The sequence below is a fragment of the Helobdella robusta genome (genome assembly GCF_000326865.2).
Source record: "Helobdella robusta unplaced genomic scaffold HELROscaffold_66, whole genome shotgun sequence".
In the NCBI taxonomy this organism is placed as follows: Eukaryota; Metazoa; Annelida; class Clitellata; order Rhynchobdellida; family Glossiphoniidae; genus Helobdella; species Helobdella robusta.
In genome coordinates, this window is record NW_008705371.1 from 314,689 (window position 1) to 336,914 (window position 22,226).

Below are 22,226 nucleotides of genomic sequence, written 5' to 3' on the forward strand. Positions count from 1 at the left end.
CTAAAACACTAAAGTCAGTTCGCTATAAGGGAAGGAATGCTTTACCGTTTCAAATTAAAAATAGGTAATTTTATGCATAGATTTAAAAAAATGGAATATTATAAGCAAAACACTTGAAAAAATGTGTCCACTTCCTGGCTTACTTACGTGGGCGTTTTAGAAATCCTACGCACTTGACCGCCTCAAGAAAAAGGTAGAAAGAAGAACCAGACGCAGCGTGCACAAATGAAAATGTTAACGCACAAAATGTGTATGCGGCGTGTGTTGTGTAACTTAACAACTGTGCATTTGCATACATACATACATTTGTGCATTTCGATCATTGCTTGCGGGTAGATAAGCAATGCTGCACGAAGCAAAAAGAAGAAAATAATGATATTGGGATGACAATGACGATGTTCCTATATAATATCGTGGCTGGTTTGTTGCCGTGGTTTAAAAAGTGACATTCTCTGTGAAGATGATATTAATTTAGGAAATGAATTATTTTTTAAATAAACAAATCATGACATACGTGCATTTGCAGTTTTGGCTGTACATCAAACAGTAGTGTACAGATGTAGACGCGTGTAATATACATGCATGCATCTATACCAACATGAATATATGAAATAGATGTAAATAAATAGATGCTGATAATATGCACACAAAAAACGTGCCAGTTCTTATTGTATTACCTCGTGCATTATATCTTTAAACAAATATTTGTAAAAGTACAAAAAATAAATCGAATAAGACTAATAAGAGAATTTTAAAAAATATAATGATATATCATGACAAAATAGGTTAAGCATTAGTTTATAAAATATGTTCTCATATATGTTTTGTTAAATATTTATCATCAAGTTGTTATTGGCATTCGTGACTGGACAGTTGTGACGTCTCCTGTGATCTGCCAACAATAACTATCAGAATTTGAATTGCTCGCAAACACCAACTTCCAACAAAACAACCACAACATCGTCAAAATACTGTCAACAACGTCAAACGTCACAAACGTCATCATAAATAATTGTAGGGAAGTTACCTGGAGGAACATTTCTATGCATGTGAATGGATTACATAGACAAATACGACATCGAGTTAGACAAGGAGCACTACAGAGCTGGCGAGATTATCAACGGAAGAGTAGCCCTGGAAACCAATGAAAGCATCAAAGTCACGTGTTAGCCGATAAGACTCCACGTTATTAAATTGTTTATAACTAAATAACAATTGAAAATATCAATGCTCAAGGCAAGTTTGTTAGCGTCATTTTACAGAAGATAGTTTTTGTTCTAATAAAATGAGCTTATCAACATATGGCCACTGTAAATCCATTATAATAAAGTTTAGATGGTCAAATTTTAGGCTTTTTGATACAAATTTTGTTCCTTGATATTAAACAGAAATTGTAATTTTTTACTCACAAACACACGCACGCACGCATTATACATACATACATACATTCAAATTTACCAAGCACTAAATGACTGGAAAGCCTGCCTTTAAGTGCTGGACAGGTGCATAGTTTTAAAATACTTGGCCCCATTCAATATGACATTATATAATATATTCATCGTTAGAATAGGACTATTATCTAAAATTATTTTGTTTTGTAAAATTTTTGATGCATAAAAACAAAAAAAAACCAAACACAAATGAAAACAATGCTATATATATATGTATATATATATACATATATATATATATATGTATATATATAGGCATCCAAGTGCACTTACGCGGTCGAGCGCACGTAGAATGGAGGGTAACGAGATGTGGGGAAAGAAGAACTGTCAAGGGAGATCAGTCGTTCATTGATGAGAAAGTCGTTGTCTGGGGTAGCCAAGGTATTTGTTGTTCTGGCTGTTTTTTATGTTATTAATTGTTATGTTTTAGTTTTGTATTAAATGTTTATCGTATTTTATATTGCAATAGTGAATTGTGTTTTCATGTCTGTTTGATGACAATACCGTGGTGTGTCGTTAAATATTATTTGCACAAAACTAGTTATAAAATGCCAGTGTTTATTTAAGGGAAACGTTGATTTATGTTTTCAGATTTAAGTCCAGAAGAATGCACCCCAACTCTTCTGCCTAAAGGTAATCACAGATTGCCATTTAAATTTCAGTTACCCAAGATTTCACTGCCTTGTTCTTTTGAAAGCAGAATTGGTAAAAATAAAATTAATTTCGTCACATTATTAAAATTTTTATAAACATTTTGTATATAATATTTGTTACACTTTGAAACAAAAATGAAATTTTTTTAATCTGTGACACACGGAACCTAGAAACAACAATTAATATAGCAAATTACGTTGACATTAATGATCTGTAGGTACAATAAGATATTATTTAAGAGTGGTCATCGACACACCATACGCTTCGCCTCCGCAAGGTCTCAAATACTTTAACGTGATTGGTCCATCGATTGATTGTTTGGATGACCAGTACACGGTTCGCTTGTCTAATTTTTTAAAAATCGTTGAATGCGTTTAGCATTGATTGTCATTTATCAACTGACAAATAATGCGGTTAATCAAGCCATCCATATTTTTTTTATTACTGATCAATAACAGACTCCATTGTACAGATCTCGACACCTGCAGACAAATTTCTTCCAATGTTGTAAAGCAGGCAGCATAAGCATCGAAGCCTGCCTGGAAAAACGAGCCTATTGCTGCCATGAGAAAATAAAATTGATGTGCGAAATTCAGAACGAAAGTGATAACGAACTCATTTTTTATTGCCAGCTTATTCAGGTTCATATTAATTTTTAATCAAATTTCGATTTGTTGTTAGCTTTATCAACGTCTGTTTTTAGCTGCAAACACTGCAATTCGAATGCAACTATAGGTCGTGCAGTTCCGTATTAATCGTTCCGAAATAGCGATAACAAAAGAAATTCGGCACTGCATATTGGAACATTCCAATCAGTTGATCAGTAGACGAACGTACGCCAGCTTGAGTGAGCTGTCTGAAGGCTTACAGCTGCCGGTTGTCCCACCAACGCTCACGAATGTTTGCAAAGTGACAGAAATTAACTACATTCTCAAAGTAACTAGCGTCTCTCATTTGTGCTGTCAATTTTTTTTTCAATTTTATTTCGGTTTTAATTTAGGTTAATAAATAAAAATTGTATCCCAAAATGTCAGATGGGACTGTGTGGGGACAGGTTGAGCGAAGAGATGACAGTTGAACTGCCGATCATTATTACGTCCGAGCCTTCGTCACATCGAACAATCAACAACGACATTCCTGTGTTAGACTACAGTGAGATTTGAGATTTATATTCAGCTATTGCTATAGTCCTATTAATCATTTTTGACAATGCGCGATAATTTATGATAATTTCTTCATTAAGAAGTACAAAAATATTTTATATTTTTATTTGTTGTCAAACTTAAAAGAGCCGGCGGATAACCACGTCGAGGGAGGGATCTATGTGAGTCCAGAATTTTTACTGGGCCAAGTTTACGATGGCGAGCACGAGGAAAGACAGACAGGCGAGACAAAAGATTCAATCATTCTCTTCAGACCCAGCTACGTTTGCATCGTCAAATCGTCGTTGTCGTTGACTGAGGACGAACAATCCGTAAAAACATGAAATTCAATTTAAACGCTGACTTCATAGCCTCACCATCTCAAATGATTAAAAGAATAAAATAGGAAAACCAGAGAGAAACACGTTGACTGTAACGGCAAGACTTTTGTACCGTTGAGAATAAAGTTTAGGATATCGCGTAAAACTTTCCATGTGATTTTTATACAAGCCATTGCTTATCGCGCCCGCCAGACCAATAAATTAAGAACATCTGTTTTTAGTGAACAACATTTTTATGTTTCTATGTATTTGATTCATGAACTGATCGAAATTGATAAATTACATTTGAATCATGATGTGGCTTTCCGTAATTATTTTCAACTTACGTCTGTCTAGTGCAAAGTGCTTTAACGTGTATTCGTTTGTTATTTTTGTTGATTTGTCAGTTAGCTCATATTTATTGCTCTAGCCTTTATATCAGATCATAATATTTTGACAACCTGGTGACAAATAATTTACTGTTTCTGATCACATTAAACACTTGGTCACAAGTTGTATCAGCTGTTAATTCGAGTAATAAATTATACACGTTCTCATCTATAGGTACATCCTAGAACCTACCAACACTATGAACCTTAAAAAAGCTTTTGTTTAGTCTCTGATAAATTTTTAAAAGTTTTGCGCGGTGGGGATAACAAATCTGCTTACAAGTTTGTAACGTGTACGTTAAATTATATGTTGTAAACTGAAAATAAAGCTGTAACGTGTTGTAGTTAATAATGGTCTTTGCCACAAGATTTGAAACTTCACCAGATTCGGCATCATTTTTGTAGTACATAAACTTAGTATTTTTAAGCTGTTTTGAACTGTTTAACAAGTAAATACTTTAACATTGAATAAAATTTTGATTTGGAACAGATAATTGATGGGATAAATTTAAACAATATAATTGAAGTAGTAAAGTGAATTGACAGATGCGCCTCAATTATTTGATACCAATTATGTGGTCCAATTTGACGAATTCAAGTTATCTACATTTTTAAATAAGATGAATTTGAGTTCATTTTTAAGTTTTAGACTTATATTAAAACTGTGACAGTTGTTGTTTAAATTATAATATAGCAGCATATAATATTACATACATGATGAGTGTGGCATTAAAAATGAGCTTAAAAATTACTTCCGTCAATATTCATGCTTAACTTCACCATTCAGTGCGGTGATGGCCCTCAAAAGAGACCTAGCAAAGCACTCTGTAGTCCAGTATATTATATTGTATTGTATGCATGTATGTATGTATATATTGTAGAATTTGTATAGCGCTTCCTATGAGTTTACTTCAGAAGCGCTCTCTTTATTTCCTTCGCTGCGATAAGTTGAACAAATAGTTCTTCAGACGTTTTTTGAAGTCACCTCGACTCACGATATTGAATATTTTCAAATTAACAGGCAACGCTAGTCGGATTTGTCAGAAACACAATACAGGGGTCGACTGCGATCATCCAACCATGGCGACTTGGTGATTCCAAAATTAATTGTTGATTAAGCGATGGGTTAATGAAAATGAAAACAAAGAAGTAATAAAAACTAGCATTGTAAATATTGACAAAGAAGAATATGATGCTATCGATGAAGAAAAGGAAACCAACGAAGATGGACCAGCCAATAAAGAAATCTGACACCTAATTTCCATCTAAGTTCATTTTCACAAAGTAAATATTTCCCTATATAAATCAACTTGCACTGATGATGATTCATTCGGAATCGAAATATGGCTTTATTTGCAGCATGAATTTGAAAAATTAGTTTATTTTGAATTTTAATAATAAACTAAACATTCTCCAAAAACTTCTGTGAGAAAAATCGAAAAAAACGCTCTACAAACATATTAACGCCAAACAATCGGAAGAATTTATAGAATATTGTAAAAGTTATGGTCTTTTACTAACATATATATATATATATATATATATATATATATATATATATATATATATATATATATATATAAAGAGAGAGAGAGGAGGGAAAGAAAGAGAGAGAGAGAGAGGAGAGAGAGAGAATAACGTGTATGTAAGCTACATGTATGTATATTGTATATTCTAAACCACTTTTGCAATTTTCTACAAATTAGTTGATTTGTTATTTAGTAGGAGAGGGTGGGATACGTTGAGACATGGGGTACAGCGAGACAAATCAAATAATTGTTAAGTGGTACATAATTTTTTCTTAAGAGTTAACCTAATCTTTACTTTGGTAAGACCGGTAGTTAACAATATAATTTTTTGCGACGAAAATCGTGAGTTGCGTTTTTTAATTCTGATTTTTGATTTTTTGACAGATTTCTAGACATGTTAATATTTGGTTTGAAATATAATTGTTAAATTATTTGTAATGATACTTTGATCACTCCTACATAAAGTTTGACGTTTCAACAAGGAATTAGTTCATAGAAGCCAAATTTTTATTCCAATTGGTTTTGGCACTACGTCGAATAATTATGTCAACGACTGTGTGGGGTAAATAGAGACAATCCAATGATGGGGCACAGTGAGACGTATGGGGTACCTTGAGACAATAACAAAACTGATGTTAAACATGATTTCTTAGTTAATAGAATATTTGTTAAATGATTATATTATTTTTATAATAATTGATTTGCAGACAAAAATGAGAAATAAGATAAGAAAAACCGGCAATGGCATGTTTTCGGAAGAAACCATGAGTCGTGCTGTAGGCGAAGTAATGGATGGTGGTTCTTTACAAAAGGTAGCTCATGTTCATGGCTTGTCATTTCAAACATTGGCCCGCTATGTCACAAAAGCATCAGCTGCGCATCTTGGAGAAATTGTCAAATTCAAACCAATTTTTGCAACTCGGCGAATATTTACAACAGAACAGGAAAAAAGTCTGGAAGAATATATCTTGACAAGTTCAAAAATGATGTATGAAATTTCAACAAAAGAGTGTAAAAAAAATTGCATATGAGATGGCTAAAATTAATGAAATTAGATTTCCAACAACATGGAAAACTGAAGAATGCGCAGGTTTAGAGTGGTTTAGGTTGTTCATGAAGCGGCATCCATCTCTTAGTATTAGAAGCTCTGAATCATGTAGTCTCTCACGGGCAACATCATTTAACCGGCACAACATTGGTCAATTTTATAAAAATTTAGAAAAGATTTTCCTGAAATCACCACAGTTGACAGATCCTTCTAGGATTTTTAATCTAGATGAAACAGCAACTAAAAATGTTCAAAAACGTTGTTCAAAAGTAGTTAGAGCAAAAGGGATGAAACAAGTTAACCAAGCTACAAGTGCAGAAAAAGGGAGTTTAGTAACCACTTGTTGTATAATTTGTGCTAATGGAACATTTCTTCCATCTGCGATGGTCTTTCCCCGAGTTCGATTTCAAAAGCGTATGCTGAAAGGTGGTCCGGTTGGGACGCTTGGATTGGCTTTATATACTTTATATATATATATATATATATATATATATATATATATATATATATATGGTTCCAAGTAGGTTTTTAAGTGTAAGATGTAAGTGCAAGTGTTCTCTTCTTCTTGTTCTCGCTTCTTAACTCGTGTTAAACATTCTACTTCTCCATCACTTACGAATTTCAGAGCGTATCTCAAGACCCATCTGTTTTAAAAATTCATTGAGGAGCGCTGTTGAACATCGCGGAAATAGCGCTTTACAAGCTAATTGATTGATTGATTGAATGATTGAATGAATGAATGATTGATTGATTGATTGATTGATTGATTGATTGATTGATTGATTGATTGATTGATTCATTCATTCATTCATTCATTCATTCATTCATTCATTCATTCATTCATTCATTCATTGAAGGTATTAATATATTCACATTGTTGAATTTTCTTCATTCATGTAGCGTAAGGGTATCGAAACAAAAATTAATTAGAATTAAAAAATATTTAACATCAGTTGAGCCAAGGTAAAAAAATAAAAGATTGATTAATTAGTTGAATGCATTAAATTGAATGATGCATAGTTATTGAAGACCATCACTCGACCTGAACACGAACAGTGAACATCAACCTGGAAGTGCCTGCGTCATAATTTTTCTATTTTAGCTGTTTAGGATCCTATTAAATTGAGAATCCATATATATATATATATATATATATATATATATATATATATATATATATATATAAATGAGTGAATATGTAGTGACGTTAATGTCGTTCTTGCTTCCGAGTAAAGTTTAAAATTGAGAAGAATGCGATTAGTGTGATTAGTTATAAAACATGGTATAAAATGGCACAGTCCCATCCAATGCGTTTAGATTTAGTTTTGATAATAACGATGATGATCATCATCCCTGTCATCATTATTGAGTTAATTTTTTGTTGACGAACCTGTATTTTAATTTTGTTTGTATTGTAATATATATGGGCGAATGTAAGAGTTAATAATAAGTAATAATCATAAATTAGATCGGTTAATTGGTTTGGAGATTTTTATGATTTCTTGGTTTTTTGTCGCTTCATTTTCGCTCATTTTTTATTGTGTACACAAATCAGGATAATTTTTAATTCAATGATGCTCGGGTCTTCTTTGGATAAAGATGTACGTTTAAAACTTTTGTTGTGGGAAGATAAAGACAATCCTCTAGTCGTGTTGACGAATCTACAAAAAGATAGCGTTTTTGATATGAGTTCTCAACTGTGTACCAACAAGATTTATCCAGAAACACTTCCTGTTGATGATCTGGCAATCCCTGCTTATGTTGATACATCGAAACTCGAAGCTAATTCACAAAATTTTTCTTTTTTAACAAAGTTTGCAAAATTGGAAAAAGAACTCGTTAAATCGAAATTCGGAGAGCTATTGCAGTATGCTACCATATTGTCAGAATGGATTGCTGAATGTAACAAATTTCTTGAAGAAGCTGATTCTAATCTTGAAATGTTGACAATTTTAAAAACTGACTTCATAAAAGTTGCAACCAAAACCAACTTACTACATGAAGCATGTGAAATACTTTTAGATGAACAAAGCAAGTGTGTACAAGCTGTTGAACTAATAAATGACCAGCTTGTTGTTTTTAAAGAGTGTGAAACAGTTCATCAAAAAATCAACTCTCCAACTTTCAATGTTCAGTCAGAGCATTTTTCATCAACTTTGTACAGAATTGATGAATGCATTGACTATTTGAAGGCACATGAGCACTTCAAAGAATCAACAGCCTATTTAGAAAAATTTCAAAACTATTTAGTTTGTTGCCTCAGGTTATTGAAAAATTATGTGTTTAATACTTTTGAAACAGTAACTCATCAAGTAATGAAATTGGATGTGGAAGATAATATTTCAGAAAATGCATTTGTTTTGTTATATGGTAAATTTCGAATGAAAGCTTCAAAAGTAAAAGGTTATATTGAAATGATCGAAAACAGGAAAGGGGACCGAGCTGAATATTTAGTGCTGTTGAATGAAGTACTTAATTTTTATATTAGTGTCAGATCTTCTCTCTTAATTCCAAGTGTATCTGCAGCAATTAAAGATATGTCAGAGAAGCATTCAAAAGATTTGTGCTATTTCATTCGCAGTGGTTGTATTTTATTGGTCCACATCTGTGAAGATGAGCACAACCTTTTCAACGACTTTTTCAGCTGCGATACTGACTTGCTCAATGAAATGCTCGAAAGTTTGTGCATGCTCCTCTATGATGCTCTCAGACCACTGATCATTCATGTGATCCACATGGAATCATTAACAGAAATTTGCAGCATATTTCAGGATGAATTAGTGGACAATCCTGGTCACACTCAAAATAAATTCAAGTCTTTTAAAAAAATATGCTCACAAATGCTGCAAGATGTCCAAGAGAGGCTAGTTTATCGAACAAATATTTATATTAAAAATGAAATTCTAAACTATGTTCCTTCGTCTGGTGATTTGGCTTATCCTGAAAAGCTTGACATGATTAAAGCAATAACTGAACAAAATTCAAAAGTGGTGGAAGATAAAGATAAATTTTCAAGTAATCAATTTGTATATGCGGATCATGCTTTGTGGTACCCAACAGTCAAAAGGTCCCTTACGGTACTGTCTAAATTACATAGGTCCGTAGATAAATCAATTTTTCATGGACTGTCTCAGGAAGTGCTTGCATGTTGTGTCCATTCCCTGATATTTGCCAAAAAATCCATTTCAACCAATAAGTCCAATTTAGATGGAGAATTATTTTTCATTAAACATTTACTGATTCTCAGAGAACAAATCATCCCATTTCAGTTGGATAATGTTGTCAAAGAGACTTCCATTGATTTCAGCAAGATAAAAGGTGCTGCCGTGGATCTTATAAAGTCAAGGTCAAATTTATTTGCGTTCAATAATAATAACGCTTTGTTGCAGTTTTTTTTTGAAGGCACACCATCATTTTACGAAACATTTTTTGACTGTAAAAAAGTTGTTGATGACAACCTCAAAAAGTCTTGTGAAGATTTTATAAAAATTGCAACAAGCATGTTGGTAGGAAATCTTCAAGAGTTCATGAACAAGATATCAATTATAAAAAATAAATTATCTTCTGGTGGATTGTCATTAAAAACTCAACCATTTGCAAGTCCTGAGAATGTAAAAAGTATTGTTACATCAGCTTATCGCATTTTAAAGCAAGATCGACTTCATATTCTCAAGTTAATGTCGCTTTATTTGTCAAACAGTGATACAGAGTATATTCTGTTTAAGCCCATAAAATCTAACATACTACAAGTTTACAACGAGTTTGGCACATTTTTGAAAGAGTACTATACTGAGGAAGATATGTTTTTAATTGCTGCACCGTCTATTGATCAAATAAACATTTTGATGAACAACAAAGTAGAGCCTTAGAAAAAAATATTCATGTATAAAACTTGAACATTTGGAAATTGTTTATTTTGTAACATTCCATTTACTCTTACTGTAATGTTATTTAATTTGAAAATGAGTTTTACTTTTGATGTTTTGATTAAGTTTGTAATAACAATAGTTTCTCGATTGCGTCTTATGAGAAGATGCGAGAAAAAATTTAAAAACGATCCAATTGAACGAAAGTTATGGGATAGCAGAACGAGAGAGGAGGATGCGGATTCGATATCTAAGAAAAAAGGTTAATGTCTTGAGGACCACTACAACTTTCTCTAACAGCGCACGAACGACAATTATGTTATAAATCCACCATATATTAATGGAGATTTAAGAAAATAAAAATATCCATAAATTGAACAAAGATAGCAAATTTTAGTTATAAATTTTACTTCAATGTTTTGAAAAAAAAAGTTAATTTAAGTTTAAGCGGTGAATAAAAAAATGTCGTTATCTGAAGAATACAGGCAGCAGATTCATGAAGCTTTCGACTTGTTTGATGTCGATAAGGATGGAGTCATCGATTACAACGAGTTCACTGTAAATTAGTTTTAAAAAAATTAAACACTTTTTGCTTACTTTTTTATTATTTTATTCTATTTTTTAAATTAAAAATTTACGATTTCTAATCAGTGTAATTGTAATAATGAAATGTGATCGTAATGTAAATTAGAAATCGTAAATTTTTAATTTAAGTTTTAAGGAAAAGTCAAGATGTAAAATTTAAATTATTTTTTCGAAAAATTTGGAATTTATTCATTCAATTAAAATAAATAATTAACGTTTTTAAAATTATTTCTATGTTGCTTGCACAGACTGCAATGATTGCATTGGGATTTGACATGAGCAAGAAAGACATTTCTGAGTTATTACAGAGCTATAAAACTGTCCCAGATGACATAACGTTTGATGTTTTCAATGATATAAGTAGGCATCATTGTTGGTTTTTATTCCCTTTTTGGCAGAAAGAATATTGTACAATTATTTTGCATGTGCATGCATTTTTCATTTATATTTGTTAGTTTTTTCAAAATATTTTCTATCATGGAATTGGTTCTGTTTTTTTCCAGTGACAGAACTGATGTTGAAACGAGATCCAGATGAAGAAATAATGAAAGCTTTCAAATTATTTGATGACGACAACTCTGGGAAGATCTCTTTCAAAAATCTTAAGCGAGTAGCTAGGTGCACGTTGTTTATAGTTATTAATTAATAATTTTTTATATTTTTCAATAATTTTTACAATTGCAACTATTGATCAGCAAAATAAATTAAAACAGCACTTCAGATTTTCAGTAAAAAATAATGATTACTGAAATATGTGATATCTTAGGCAAGCAGCTTAATGAATATTTTAATTAAACAATAAAAAATTAGGATTTCTTAGTCCGTTGATGAATTGATTTACAGTTTACCATTCTATAGAGATATTGTATACCGAAGCATGATGATCGTTCTAACTCTTGAAATGTACAACAATCTCCAGAGAGTTAGGTGAGAATATCTCCGACAGTGACTTGAAATCCATGATCAGCGAGTTTGACCACGACCAGGATGGTGAAAGTATGTAACAGTATATCATTGTTAAAGTTATTCATCAATAAAATAATTACGATTAACATGATGATCATATGATCACAATTTATTACTTTTTCAAAATCACTCACTTCTTGAGCAGAGAACACCATTTATTTACTTCACATTTCCCCACTAATAGTCAGTTTCATTAATTCAATTGATGACATTAAATTAACAATGCTTTAACTATTAATCCATCACCAAAAATAGTTGATGCCCAAGAGTTCCTAGCAATAATGAAAGGTGACAAATAGAGGAACCAGTACCAACAATAACATTTCTCATGTATGATATAACCCGAATGACACTAACACAACAAATGCACCAGCATGCATTCATTTTAATTCAACTGTTTTTGTTTAATAGGTTTTAGTTTTATCATGAATTTATAGTTTATCATTTTAAAATATATAGGTTTTGTTGAATGCTGAATGTTAGATTTGGTTTGGAATTTATAGCTAAATTTATTACTTCTGCTTACAGACTGATTCAATCATTTTTGCATTGAAACTTAACGATCACATGGACATTGACAAACTTAACTTTGCATGTTCTCTTTGTTCAAACTCAAAAATATAAAAAATCATATGCAGACAACACATGCTCTTCACAGAACAGATTAAAATAATATCAATTTAACCTTTTGAATTAAGGTTTTTAACAAATTAATTTTAGTCCTACTAACAATTCTTTCAAATTTTAAAAATTCGTGTTCATGAAAATAATCTAATAAACAAAATGTAAGATGCAACTCTGTACATGCGGATTCATACAACCATGCACCTACGCTGATTCACATGCATTACATCTATACGTTAACGAAAACATACTATGGTCATCTTAATTAATGACCTCTTTATAAATTTATATAAACGTACAACAAAATAAATAGAACAAAAATTATGTACATGAAAAAATAACAGTTTAGACAAATATTAGGAGCTGGTTATAAGATTGGCGTGTTTGGCTGGTTTTATATTTATGATGCGACCGGTGTTTGTTCGTACGACCATAGCTATGTGTTCACCATTCTCATTCTGGACTGACTCCAACATTTCTGCAAAGTTGTGCACCGTCCCTTGCTGTTTGAATATTTATTGGGCAATTGAATTATGCTTGCCCAACGTCAATAAACTGAGTTTATAGAATGTTTGCAATATCTCATACTTAATTGATTCTCTATCATTAAACAAAAATCATAAAGTGTCATAAACTTACAGCATCAGTCATGGTTATGATACTTTTTGATTCGTTCTTTTCGTTTTTTACTTTCATGCCATTGGATGAGTTGTTTGCATCTTCATCTGCATGGTTTTGATCTTCTTTTCGTCTTAAGAATCTTCCACCCTCTCCACGAACTCGATTCATGGCATGTTTGTGCCGTGACTCGTGTAAATACTTCTGTTTGAATCGAAAGTGGTTGAGGGCAATGAATGAACAAAAAAATGACAAGCATTTAATCAATTTTAATCAATTTAGTAATCATTAAAAACATTTGTGAATACTTGAAAAGACAGCACCATATCAACTTTCATTAAAATCTAAAATAAAGCTACTAAATAACCTTTCTTTCTTTTGGTATTTTTCCTAGGGCTTCTAGTTTGGCTCGAGCTTGCCTCCGTTTTAAGATTCGATTATACTGTTTGGCATTTACATAGAGAGGCTGGTCCTTATCATCTTGTATTTCTGGTTCTGGCGTTTCTAATTTCAAGAGCGGAAGACCAGTCGTATTATTACCATTTGGAACCATCTAAACCAAAAATTTTCAACTTTTGTTATATTGTTTATAAAATGAAAATATTTTATAAGTTGAACATATAGAATCAAATAGTTTAGAAGTTTCACAAATAAATTACCATAATCATTTGAGGAGAGTTGTTAGTCCCTGTCTGTAAACTGATGGGTGCACTAGTCAGACTTGTTGCTTGATTCTGAAATAACTGATTAGCAAGTGCAAGCGGCAACTGGATTATTTGCCCTCCTACTTTTTTGAAAAGTTTAGTTTATAAGAAAAATATGAGAACAAATTTCTTTATTCAATTCAACAAGCCAAACTGCCAACCTCCAGGATTTTGAAGTTGAAATGTTTGTATCTGTTGCGGTTGGTGTTGCGTTTCAATTTGTTGAATTGGCTGGTATATTATCGTCTGCCCATTCTGAGTTTGAACTATTTGGCCACCAATTATTTGTTGGGGTGCAGCTGCAGGTTGCTGGATGATTATTTGCTGCAAAAAAACAAAACATTTAAATTAATATTAAATTATATAACAAGTACAGCATAACCACAGTGTACAATTTGATTCATTGCATAGTATAGATACTAGATAGTGTTATCGAGTATGTACTCATGTATAATTTACTACAGAGCACACAGAATAAAAAAATAAATGTAGAAGCACTTGCATGGAATAAAATATTTTACTTAATTCAAAAATTATAAATTTATTAAAAAATAAAAATCTTAAGCAAACTAGAATTAGTTCTGAATTGAAAATAACCTGTCCGTTTTGGGTCTGAATAGTTTGTCCGGGCTGAATGACGACTTGATCAGACATTCCCTGAACAGTTAGCTGAGTTCCATTGGTCAGGATGATCTGACCGTTGCCGTTCGTGACAAACTGGTGGTCCATCGTCAATGTGATGATTTAACTTTAAATTTATTCGTGATAAAACTTGTCGGAAATCTGGAAATCAGTAAAAACAAAGCTTTTAAAATTCTCGTATCAACGAAACCTTTCGTAACAACGGACATCTTGTTTTTGTGAAAATATTACACGTCGAACGAATGATGGCGACGAGTTTTATGTGAATAAAGAGAACGAAGATGAAATAATTTGAGACAGAAGATGAAAAATTTGATTAGAAGAGAGAACGTGCCATCTTGAAAATAATTGGTGGGAGGAATGATTGGCTGGTTCGTGCTCACCTCGATATCAAACAGTCGAACGAATCAACGTACAAACAACACAATTGCATATGCCACCATTGGTGTATCGAACGTCCAATAAGCTTGCCTTCTTGAATATTAACAATCAGCCCGTCGATATTTATTTATCAATCTCGCGGCTTAAACGAATATTAAATATGGAGCGTGAACTCGTCACCATCATACATACATATTTATAAATATTAATATAATAAAAAAATTATAAAAAAAAGATTTGGTCATAAAAATTATACGACTATTAATAAGTAATTTTACGGCCCGAACGAATGTTATAAAATTACTAAATATCACGCCACATAGAACTAGCACGAGTTGTTAAACCAAAAACTATTATTTACGATTAAACAAAGAATTTTAATAAAAATCAGTCAACAAATTTATTTTTAACGTGATGTTTACCATTTAAATTATAACAATTGAACAGCTACTAAAAATTAAGTGCGAGTAAAGAACTTTATATATTAATAACGCGGCTCAGTTTCTGAATCCTATTCAGCAATATGTCGCCCTTTTTTATGGTTTCCTGAAAATTAGAATAAATTAAAATTAAAATACGAGACAATAAAAAGATTCAAAAATTTTGACCTAACATAAACATATGAAATTTTAGCACTGGAATTGCTCTAATCGTATTCAATCCACTAGCATAGAAGCTTTACTATAAGTAAAAGTAGTGTAATATGTAAAAGTAGCGAAAGGTTACTTTTAACAGCACATGAATATTATTGATGGGTGACCCACAGGAGCTATAAATAGAATACAACGACGCAAAAGACACAAGGTCAATGTAAAAGTCCGAGTAACTTATGGTATATACAAAAAAAAAATTATAAAAAAATGGGTATATATAAATTTGCAGCGATAAGGCTTGAAGGTTTTAAGTCACATACTTTTTCCGACTTAACCTCTCAACTTAAATTTCCATGTTAAACATCATGTAGTTGAGAAGTTAATGGACAGAAAAAAATTTCTAAAAAATGTAGCAGCTATAGTCTGTTAAAACCTCACCAACCGAGCACCTACAAAAGGATGCTCCTAACATGCGGCACGCTATTACAATAAACATGCGCACCCCTTAGTCAAGTGAGAATGAATAACTGAATTTCTTTCTTGTAGCGAAAAGGCATTTCAAAACTTTCCCTAAACAACATGATGTTTAGAAATTCTTTTTTTTAAAGATAAAGGTACTTTTTTTTAAAATTGTTAAAGATAAAATATTTAAAAAATTTTATTTGACGGATTCCATCTCCACGAGTCTTTTTCTGGATTGCTGTTGAACCATTACGTATTTTTCATAAGTCTGCCTTTGCTGTTTGTTTACAGTCGTTTTTTTCAGGAACGTTTTATCTCCTTTACAAAGTTCAGTTCAAATCTCAAGACCTACCTCACTGTCCAATTCAAAAGAGAGTGGTATTGAACATCAAAAAAATGGGGCCTCATTATAAAAAAAATTGAATCGACTGAGTAAACTATTCCTAAATTTATTTTCAATATTATTTTTATTTAATATTTAGTAGGGGCAAACTTCTTTGAATACAAAAGCTCACAAAAAATAACGACATTTCTTGAGAGCAGAGAATGTACAAAACCTGATATTGATAATTCTTGCTGTCGGGTCTGTTAGTTTCGACAATTCCACCCACTTTATCAATCTTACAATGCAGCCGGCCGGCAGCTATGAATCTCGAAAGTTCTCTGGAATATATAGAAATAAAAAATGAATAATACTACATTTCAAAATGTATACAATTTAATAACATCAATAAATTTTAAACAAATAAATATTGTCAACTGATAAAATAGATGTACGTTTTTTAAATATTCGAAAAAACCACCAAATTCAAATAAACTCGCTACTGGAAGAACGAAATAATTGATAGTAAGAGCTAACTGATCAATGAATTCCACAGTGACACCAAATGATCTCGCCATGTAGACGAGTGTGAGACTCCTGTAGGACTCAAGCAGTTGAGTGTACGCGATGATACGCATCTCCCTGGCGTAGAAACTGTAGTGGGGCGCCAGGTAGCGATCGTGCTTCAGAATTTGCTCCACTATAGCTATCAAAAAGAAAACAAACAACTCTGAACGTATTAAAATGAAATCGCCAAAGAAGAATGATAAACCATTGTTGTACTGAAAATAATAAAATTATTTCAAACGCTAACGACAGAGTTTTAATCATTCATTATTATTATTATTATTATTATTTATTGGCTGAAGGTTCATTCATTTGCAGTACTGTTATTTTAAACAAAAATTAGCGAAGAACAAAAACGATACGAATGATAATAATTCAAAAGTCAAACAACAACAACATGATAACCAATCATAATCACCACCTTAAAAATTACTTAATTAGAAGATGGAAAGATTTTTTTAAGAAACAAAACTGGTGAAGCAGAAGCTGGAAAAAAGTTTTTAGAAAATGCGGAAGGAAAAATTAACAAAAAATTTTGAAAATTTGATGCTGGATTAATGTAAGAAAAATAGGTTATATAAGGATTATTTAGGCTTTCCATTTGTAAATGTACAGCCCAACTCTTATGTATTAAATGATTCAACAGTGGAAGGAAAAATTTGGCATATCAAGGAAGCTAATTCCACTGATACTAATCCAGTGAACTTTACAAAAAAATAATTTAATTAATTAACTCTACAAATCAGAACTATGAAAACATGCTCAAAATCAGTGGGTAAAAAGAGGAAAGTCAAAAAAATAACATAAAATAACAGTTTTCAATTATTATGTAATGTTTGATCAAATAGCAAACATAATGAAACCAGTGTATAACAAGGATTACAATTTTTTACTCAGTCTAAATGTGAAATGTCACCTTTTTGCATATTAATAAAAATGGCCACATTAATAAAACTTATGAAATATCTAATACAATATAATTGCATTTTGAGCAGTGCTTTGAATTGTAAAGTTTGAAAAACATTGAAAAATGAACCGAGATATTTGAAGAACTCCTTGTACTGGCAGTTGTAGAGTGAGAACAAGTACCTCTGAATGTCAGGCAAGCTGTGAAGGACTTCGAGAATTTCTGAACCTTTGATCACCTGAATATTTATGCATGATTGATAAATTAATTCTGATTTGAATTCTTAGCTAATAAATTTCACAGTTTCACAGCACTTAATTATGCATTCCACAACAAAAGTTGATAGCAAAAGTTTATCACTGAATGAGTGAATTTTGCATCAATCTTGTTTTAAAAATTTCATAAAATATGTGAGATTTTGATGCATTCAATCTAAATGACTCTTTAACACAGCTTAATAAAATACTCTTTCTCTGATTATACAGATTTAAACTTTAAATTTAAATAATGTGCAAGCATCTTTAATCATGATAAATGGGACGACGTTCATATTTCACTATTGTTACTTGTGGGCATCTTTTTTTTGTCCATTATTTAGGCTGTGGTCGATATGATGACAATGTACACTGACGCTCATTGGAGAACCAGGATCCAAGGGACTGCGGTACTCTGTCATACTGAATGACATCCAAAACTGGTTACACACGGATATGTGGAGGAAACTGGAAGAACTTTTTATCAATTAATTCCAGGTGTGCTGATATTGATCTTTAAAAAAGCAGCAAGTGAGGATGCTTTTCGAAGTTACACCTGGAGGTGTAGCTAACGAATATTGAATGCATGTGTTTCCTATTTAGATGGAAAATAAAACTTTAGATAGAGAGGTGGGATGTTGGAGAAGATTTCTAGAGAACTCAACATCAAGTTCACCACCTTCTTGATCAATTCCTGCAACCAAATTGTAAAACATTTAGAAACATCCTTATCTGACAGCATTTAGCCATTATAAAAACACTGGTCATCACTCTTTGCCCTGATGTATGTTTTTTCAGCAACAGGCTAACAGCAAGCAAATCAACATTTTAAAGTGATTCACAATTTGAAATGATTCAAATTCTGAAATGATTCTGACAAGTTTGCTGCCTTTGCTGGCAAAAATAAGATCCCAAATTTTGTTAATTTACATTCAATTTTTCTGACAACTTGTCAAGAACTGTCAACCATTGGTCTGAACCACAAAAGAAGCAGTAACTTACACTTAATGTAACCTATTCATTATCAAGGTGTGTTTGTTGCAACTTATAAATTAGGCGTGGTCTAATTATTCATTATTCCATTGAAGAGAAGTTAAGGTCAGTCATAAAAAGTCATCAATAAAAACAATAAATTTGAGTGAAGAAAAAAAAGTATAAGCTAATTCCAACTTTACATTTGAAACAGAATAATAAACATATTTTTACATGTACAAAGTAATTATGATAACATATCAATAATAATACGCAAATATATTAATAGATATATCTATAATAGATATAGATGATGGATACTTGATGACATTCCTATTTATTCATGATATAAACCTTTTCCCTCTGCTGAGGCCTGGCCAGTGCAATCATGCAGCAGAAAACAGTGTAAGTCACAAACGTCTTGTAGTCCATCAACTCATAAGAGGTGAAGGTAGCAACTGTATCTAAGAATAAACTGGCAGCCATCTTGAAATCTCTAACAGCCATGCAGTACGTCCCTCTGTAGACTTTCAAACGATTCCGTCTGTCCCAATCTCCACCCTGGTCGATGAGGCTGCAGAGTTCAATGGTGGGTACAATCATCAACAACAATAACAACAACAACATCATAAGCAGTTTCATTAAGATGAACATTACTAATGTAAATATTATTAATGTGATTTACGATCTCATTATCAACATCATCACCAAATCAAGTTATAAATATCACCAAACTAGCATTAGGTGTAGAAAATCTTAAAAATGTTGCATTTGCATAATTCAGGTCTTTTTATTTTTCAGAATGCCTTAGAAAGCATCTACAAATATTATCATAATATGCATGGTGGAATGAAACTGCTGCAATTAATTTATTCTGATGGGACAACATACACTTTTTTTATACATCAAACATCATTTAATTCTTTAAGAATATTCTTTAGTGTAAACACTTGGTTTCAAAATAATAAAAACTAGAAAAAAATCATGCAAAATTGGACAATGACCTTTGAGCTTTTTCAAAACTTCTTTTGATCAAATCATGATCCATGTAGAAGAGACCAATCCTGATCTGGTGGAATTCCATGTCCAATCTATAACCCAGTGTCAATGTCTTCTCTCCAACTTTCCTAAACTGACTCAATGCCAATTCCTTATGCAAAAATTTTGAAAAAACTCAATATAAAACATAATTTTTCATTTGCTATTTTTCAATGTTTTTATTAAAATTTGACAATTTAAAATTTACTGACAAATTATCAGTGTACACAAAGCTTAGTTAAATCAACAACCAATAAACTATTTTTAAAGCAAAAAAAGCCGACCTTTGCGCCAATGGAACTGTAATATTCAGCTTTTTTAAGCATGATGTCCCTGATTTCCATCTCTCCTTGATTTTTTTCTGCATCTTCCAATGAATCATCGAGTTCTTTTAGCTTTTTTTCATTCTCACTTTTCATGTGTTCCAGTAGGTTTGTGTCCAACTTCCACTGCAAATCAGCGCAAAGCTCTTCATAGAATGGTGCCATGTCTTTGAGAAAATAATTTCATATTTCAATGTAATTTAAAATTTTAATCTAATAATTACAGTTAAACTTAAAAAAAAACTAAACTGAAATTAAAGTATAACCCCATAAATTTACTAGATGACTAGAAAAAATGACGAATGAGTTTATTCAATTTCAATATGAATATAGTTCTATAATAATTTCACTAAGCAGTTTAACGGCTTTCATAGTTAGATTTTAATTTTAAATTATTATTCAAGGTCAGTAATTGAATAAATTTAAATTTTCAAGTAAATAAATTTATTTTAATTAAATTATTAAAATTATACTCATTTATTGTTTTTATTCATTATTGATTTATTCCTTTTGTATTTTTTTAAATTTAAAACACTTTTTATTATGCTGAGGCAAATGAAATGAATAATAATACTTAATAGCAATTTATTTTTTTATTAATCATAATGAAATGACATAATTATATTGAAATAGGAATGGAAATAAAAAAATAAGTTTTAAATTTAAATTTTTTTAAAATATAAATATAAAAATATGACAAAGCAATTTTCTAACTTCCATCTTTAACGGCCTGTAATAAATCATTTTTAATTTTTGAATTGTTTTTGTAATTGTCCGTCTGTAGCAAAAACTTCCACTGGGCCAACTCCAGATTTGGATTCTTGGCCAGTCCCTCTTCTTCGAAATTCTCGACCGGCATATTTTATTTTGTTCAAATAGTGTTATAACACAAAACAGCACAATTGAAAAGTGAATCTTAGTATTATTTTTGCAAATTAGGGTAATTTTTTCTACAAAAATAAAAATAATTTACAAATATACTTAATTAATTTGGAATTAAATTTTTAAAATTTAAAAATATTATAAAATAATATTTTTATAAGTCGCATTTATTTCGTTTCTACTTCTTCTGGAAGAGGGCATCATTGAATTATATAATTCATTGAGTATCATTGAGTTATATAATTCCATGGAGGGCACCTAGGTATTCTTTTTATATTTTTTTTTTCAATTCAATCAATTAGCTTATAAAGCGCTATTTCCGCGATGTTCAACAGCGCTCCTCAATGAATTTTGAAAACAGATGGGTCTTGAGATCCGCTCTGAACTTCGCAAGTGATGGAGAAGTAGTCAGAGAAGTAGGTAGAGAGTTCCAGAGAAAAGGACCAGAAAAAGCAAAAGCAGATTTGGCAAAAGAGTGTTTAACACGAGTTAAGAAAAATCGAGAAGAAGAAGACGATCGTAAACCGGGGCGTTTAGGTTCAATTAATATATCTGATAAATACTTAGGAAATAATTTAGATTGAGACTTATACATGAACGTGCAAATTTTAAAAACTATTCTATATTTTATAGGTAGCCAGTGCAAGAGAACAAGATATGGAGATATATGAGAAAAGAAAGGGGCACGAACAACTAGACGAGCAGCAGAGTTAAAAGCTTTACTTAAAGGATAGAGTATAGTCAGGAAGACCATAGTAGAGCGAGTTACAATAATCAATCCTAGATAAGACTAACAAAGTAACAAGAAGGAGAAGAGTAGGATCATTAAGAAAAGGCAAAAGTTTTTTTATTCTACGTAGATGAAAGTAAGAGCTTCTAGCAACACTATTAATCTGAGAAGAGAGAGACATAGTAGAATCAAAGATAAAACCTAGACTACGAAACTTATGAGAGACATCAAGAGTTTTAGAATCAGGTAATATAATA

At 31.5% G+C, this 22,226-nt stretch overlaps 5 protein-coding genes across 5 annotated transcripts; 3 read left to right on the top strand and 2 right to left on the bottom strand.

Annotated features, from left to right (window-relative positions):
- Positions 1-664: 664 nt before the first annotated feature.
- On the top strand, positions 665-4,474 carry HELRODRAFT_115644 (hypothetical protein). The gene is made up of 8 exons (XM_009030228.1): positions 665-1,165; positions 1,707-1,832; positions 2,043-2,156; positions 2,323-2,441; positions 2,564-2,746; positions 2,841-3,041; positions 3,140-3,257; positions 3,395-4,474. Exons 1-8 carry the CDS (start codon positions 1,054-1,056, stop codon positions 3,589-3,591), a joined length of 1,170 nt encoding a protein of 389 aa, XP_009028476.1. The 5' UTR covers positions 665-1,053; the 3' UTR covers positions 3,592-4,474.
- A 3,633-nt stretch (positions 4,475-8,107) lies between these two features.
- Positions 8,108-10,402, top strand: HELRODRAFT_88759 (hypothetical protein; the record flags this gene model as incomplete). Its single annotated transcript, XM_009030188.1, has 1 exon — positions 8,108-10,402. One exon carries the CDS (start codon positions 8,108-8,110, stop codon positions 10,400-10,402), a length of 2,295 nt encoding a protein of 764 aa, XP_009028436.1.
- Positions 10,403-10,861: 459 nt separating this feature from the next.
- HELRODRAFT_157880 (hypothetical protein) lies at positions 10,862-12,249 on the top strand (the record flags this gene model as incomplete). The annotated part of the gene is made up of 5 exons (XM_009030229.1): positions 10,862-10,957; positions 11,233-11,344; positions 11,488-11,602; positions 11,904-11,980; positions 12,206-12,249. The coding sequence occupies 5 exons, from the start codon at positions 10,862-10,864 to the stop codon at positions 12,247-12,249; spliced, it is 444 nt and encodes a 147-aa protein (XP_009028477.1).
- Positions 12,250-13,315: 1,066 nt separating this feature from the next.
- HELRODRAFT_146050 (hypothetical protein) lies at positions 13,316-13,688 on the bottom strand (the record flags this gene model as incomplete). The annotated part of the gene is made up of 2 exons (XM_009030230.1): positions 13,316-13,396; positions 13,560-13,688. Coding segments are annotated over 2 exons (210 nt in total), but the record flags the coding sequence as incomplete, so codon positions are not given.
- Positions 13,689-15,016: 1,328 nt separating this feature from the next.
- Positions 15,017-21,241, bottom strand: HELRODRAFT_103503 (hypothetical protein). Its single transcript, XM_009030231.1, has 8 exons — positions 21,072-21,241; positions 20,319-20,524; positions 20,001-20,146; positions 19,351-19,570; positions 17,900-18,008; positions 16,834-17,002; positions 16,532-16,637; positions 15,017-15,465 (listed from the first exon to the last, which is right to left on the bottom strand). Exons 1-8 carry the CDS (start codon positions 21,214-21,216, stop codon positions 15,397-15,399), a joined length of 1,170 nt encoding a protein of 389 aa, XP_009028479.1. The 5' UTR covers positions 21,217-21,241; the 3' UTR covers positions 15,017-15,396.
- Positions 21,242-22,226: the final 985 nt, after the last annotated feature.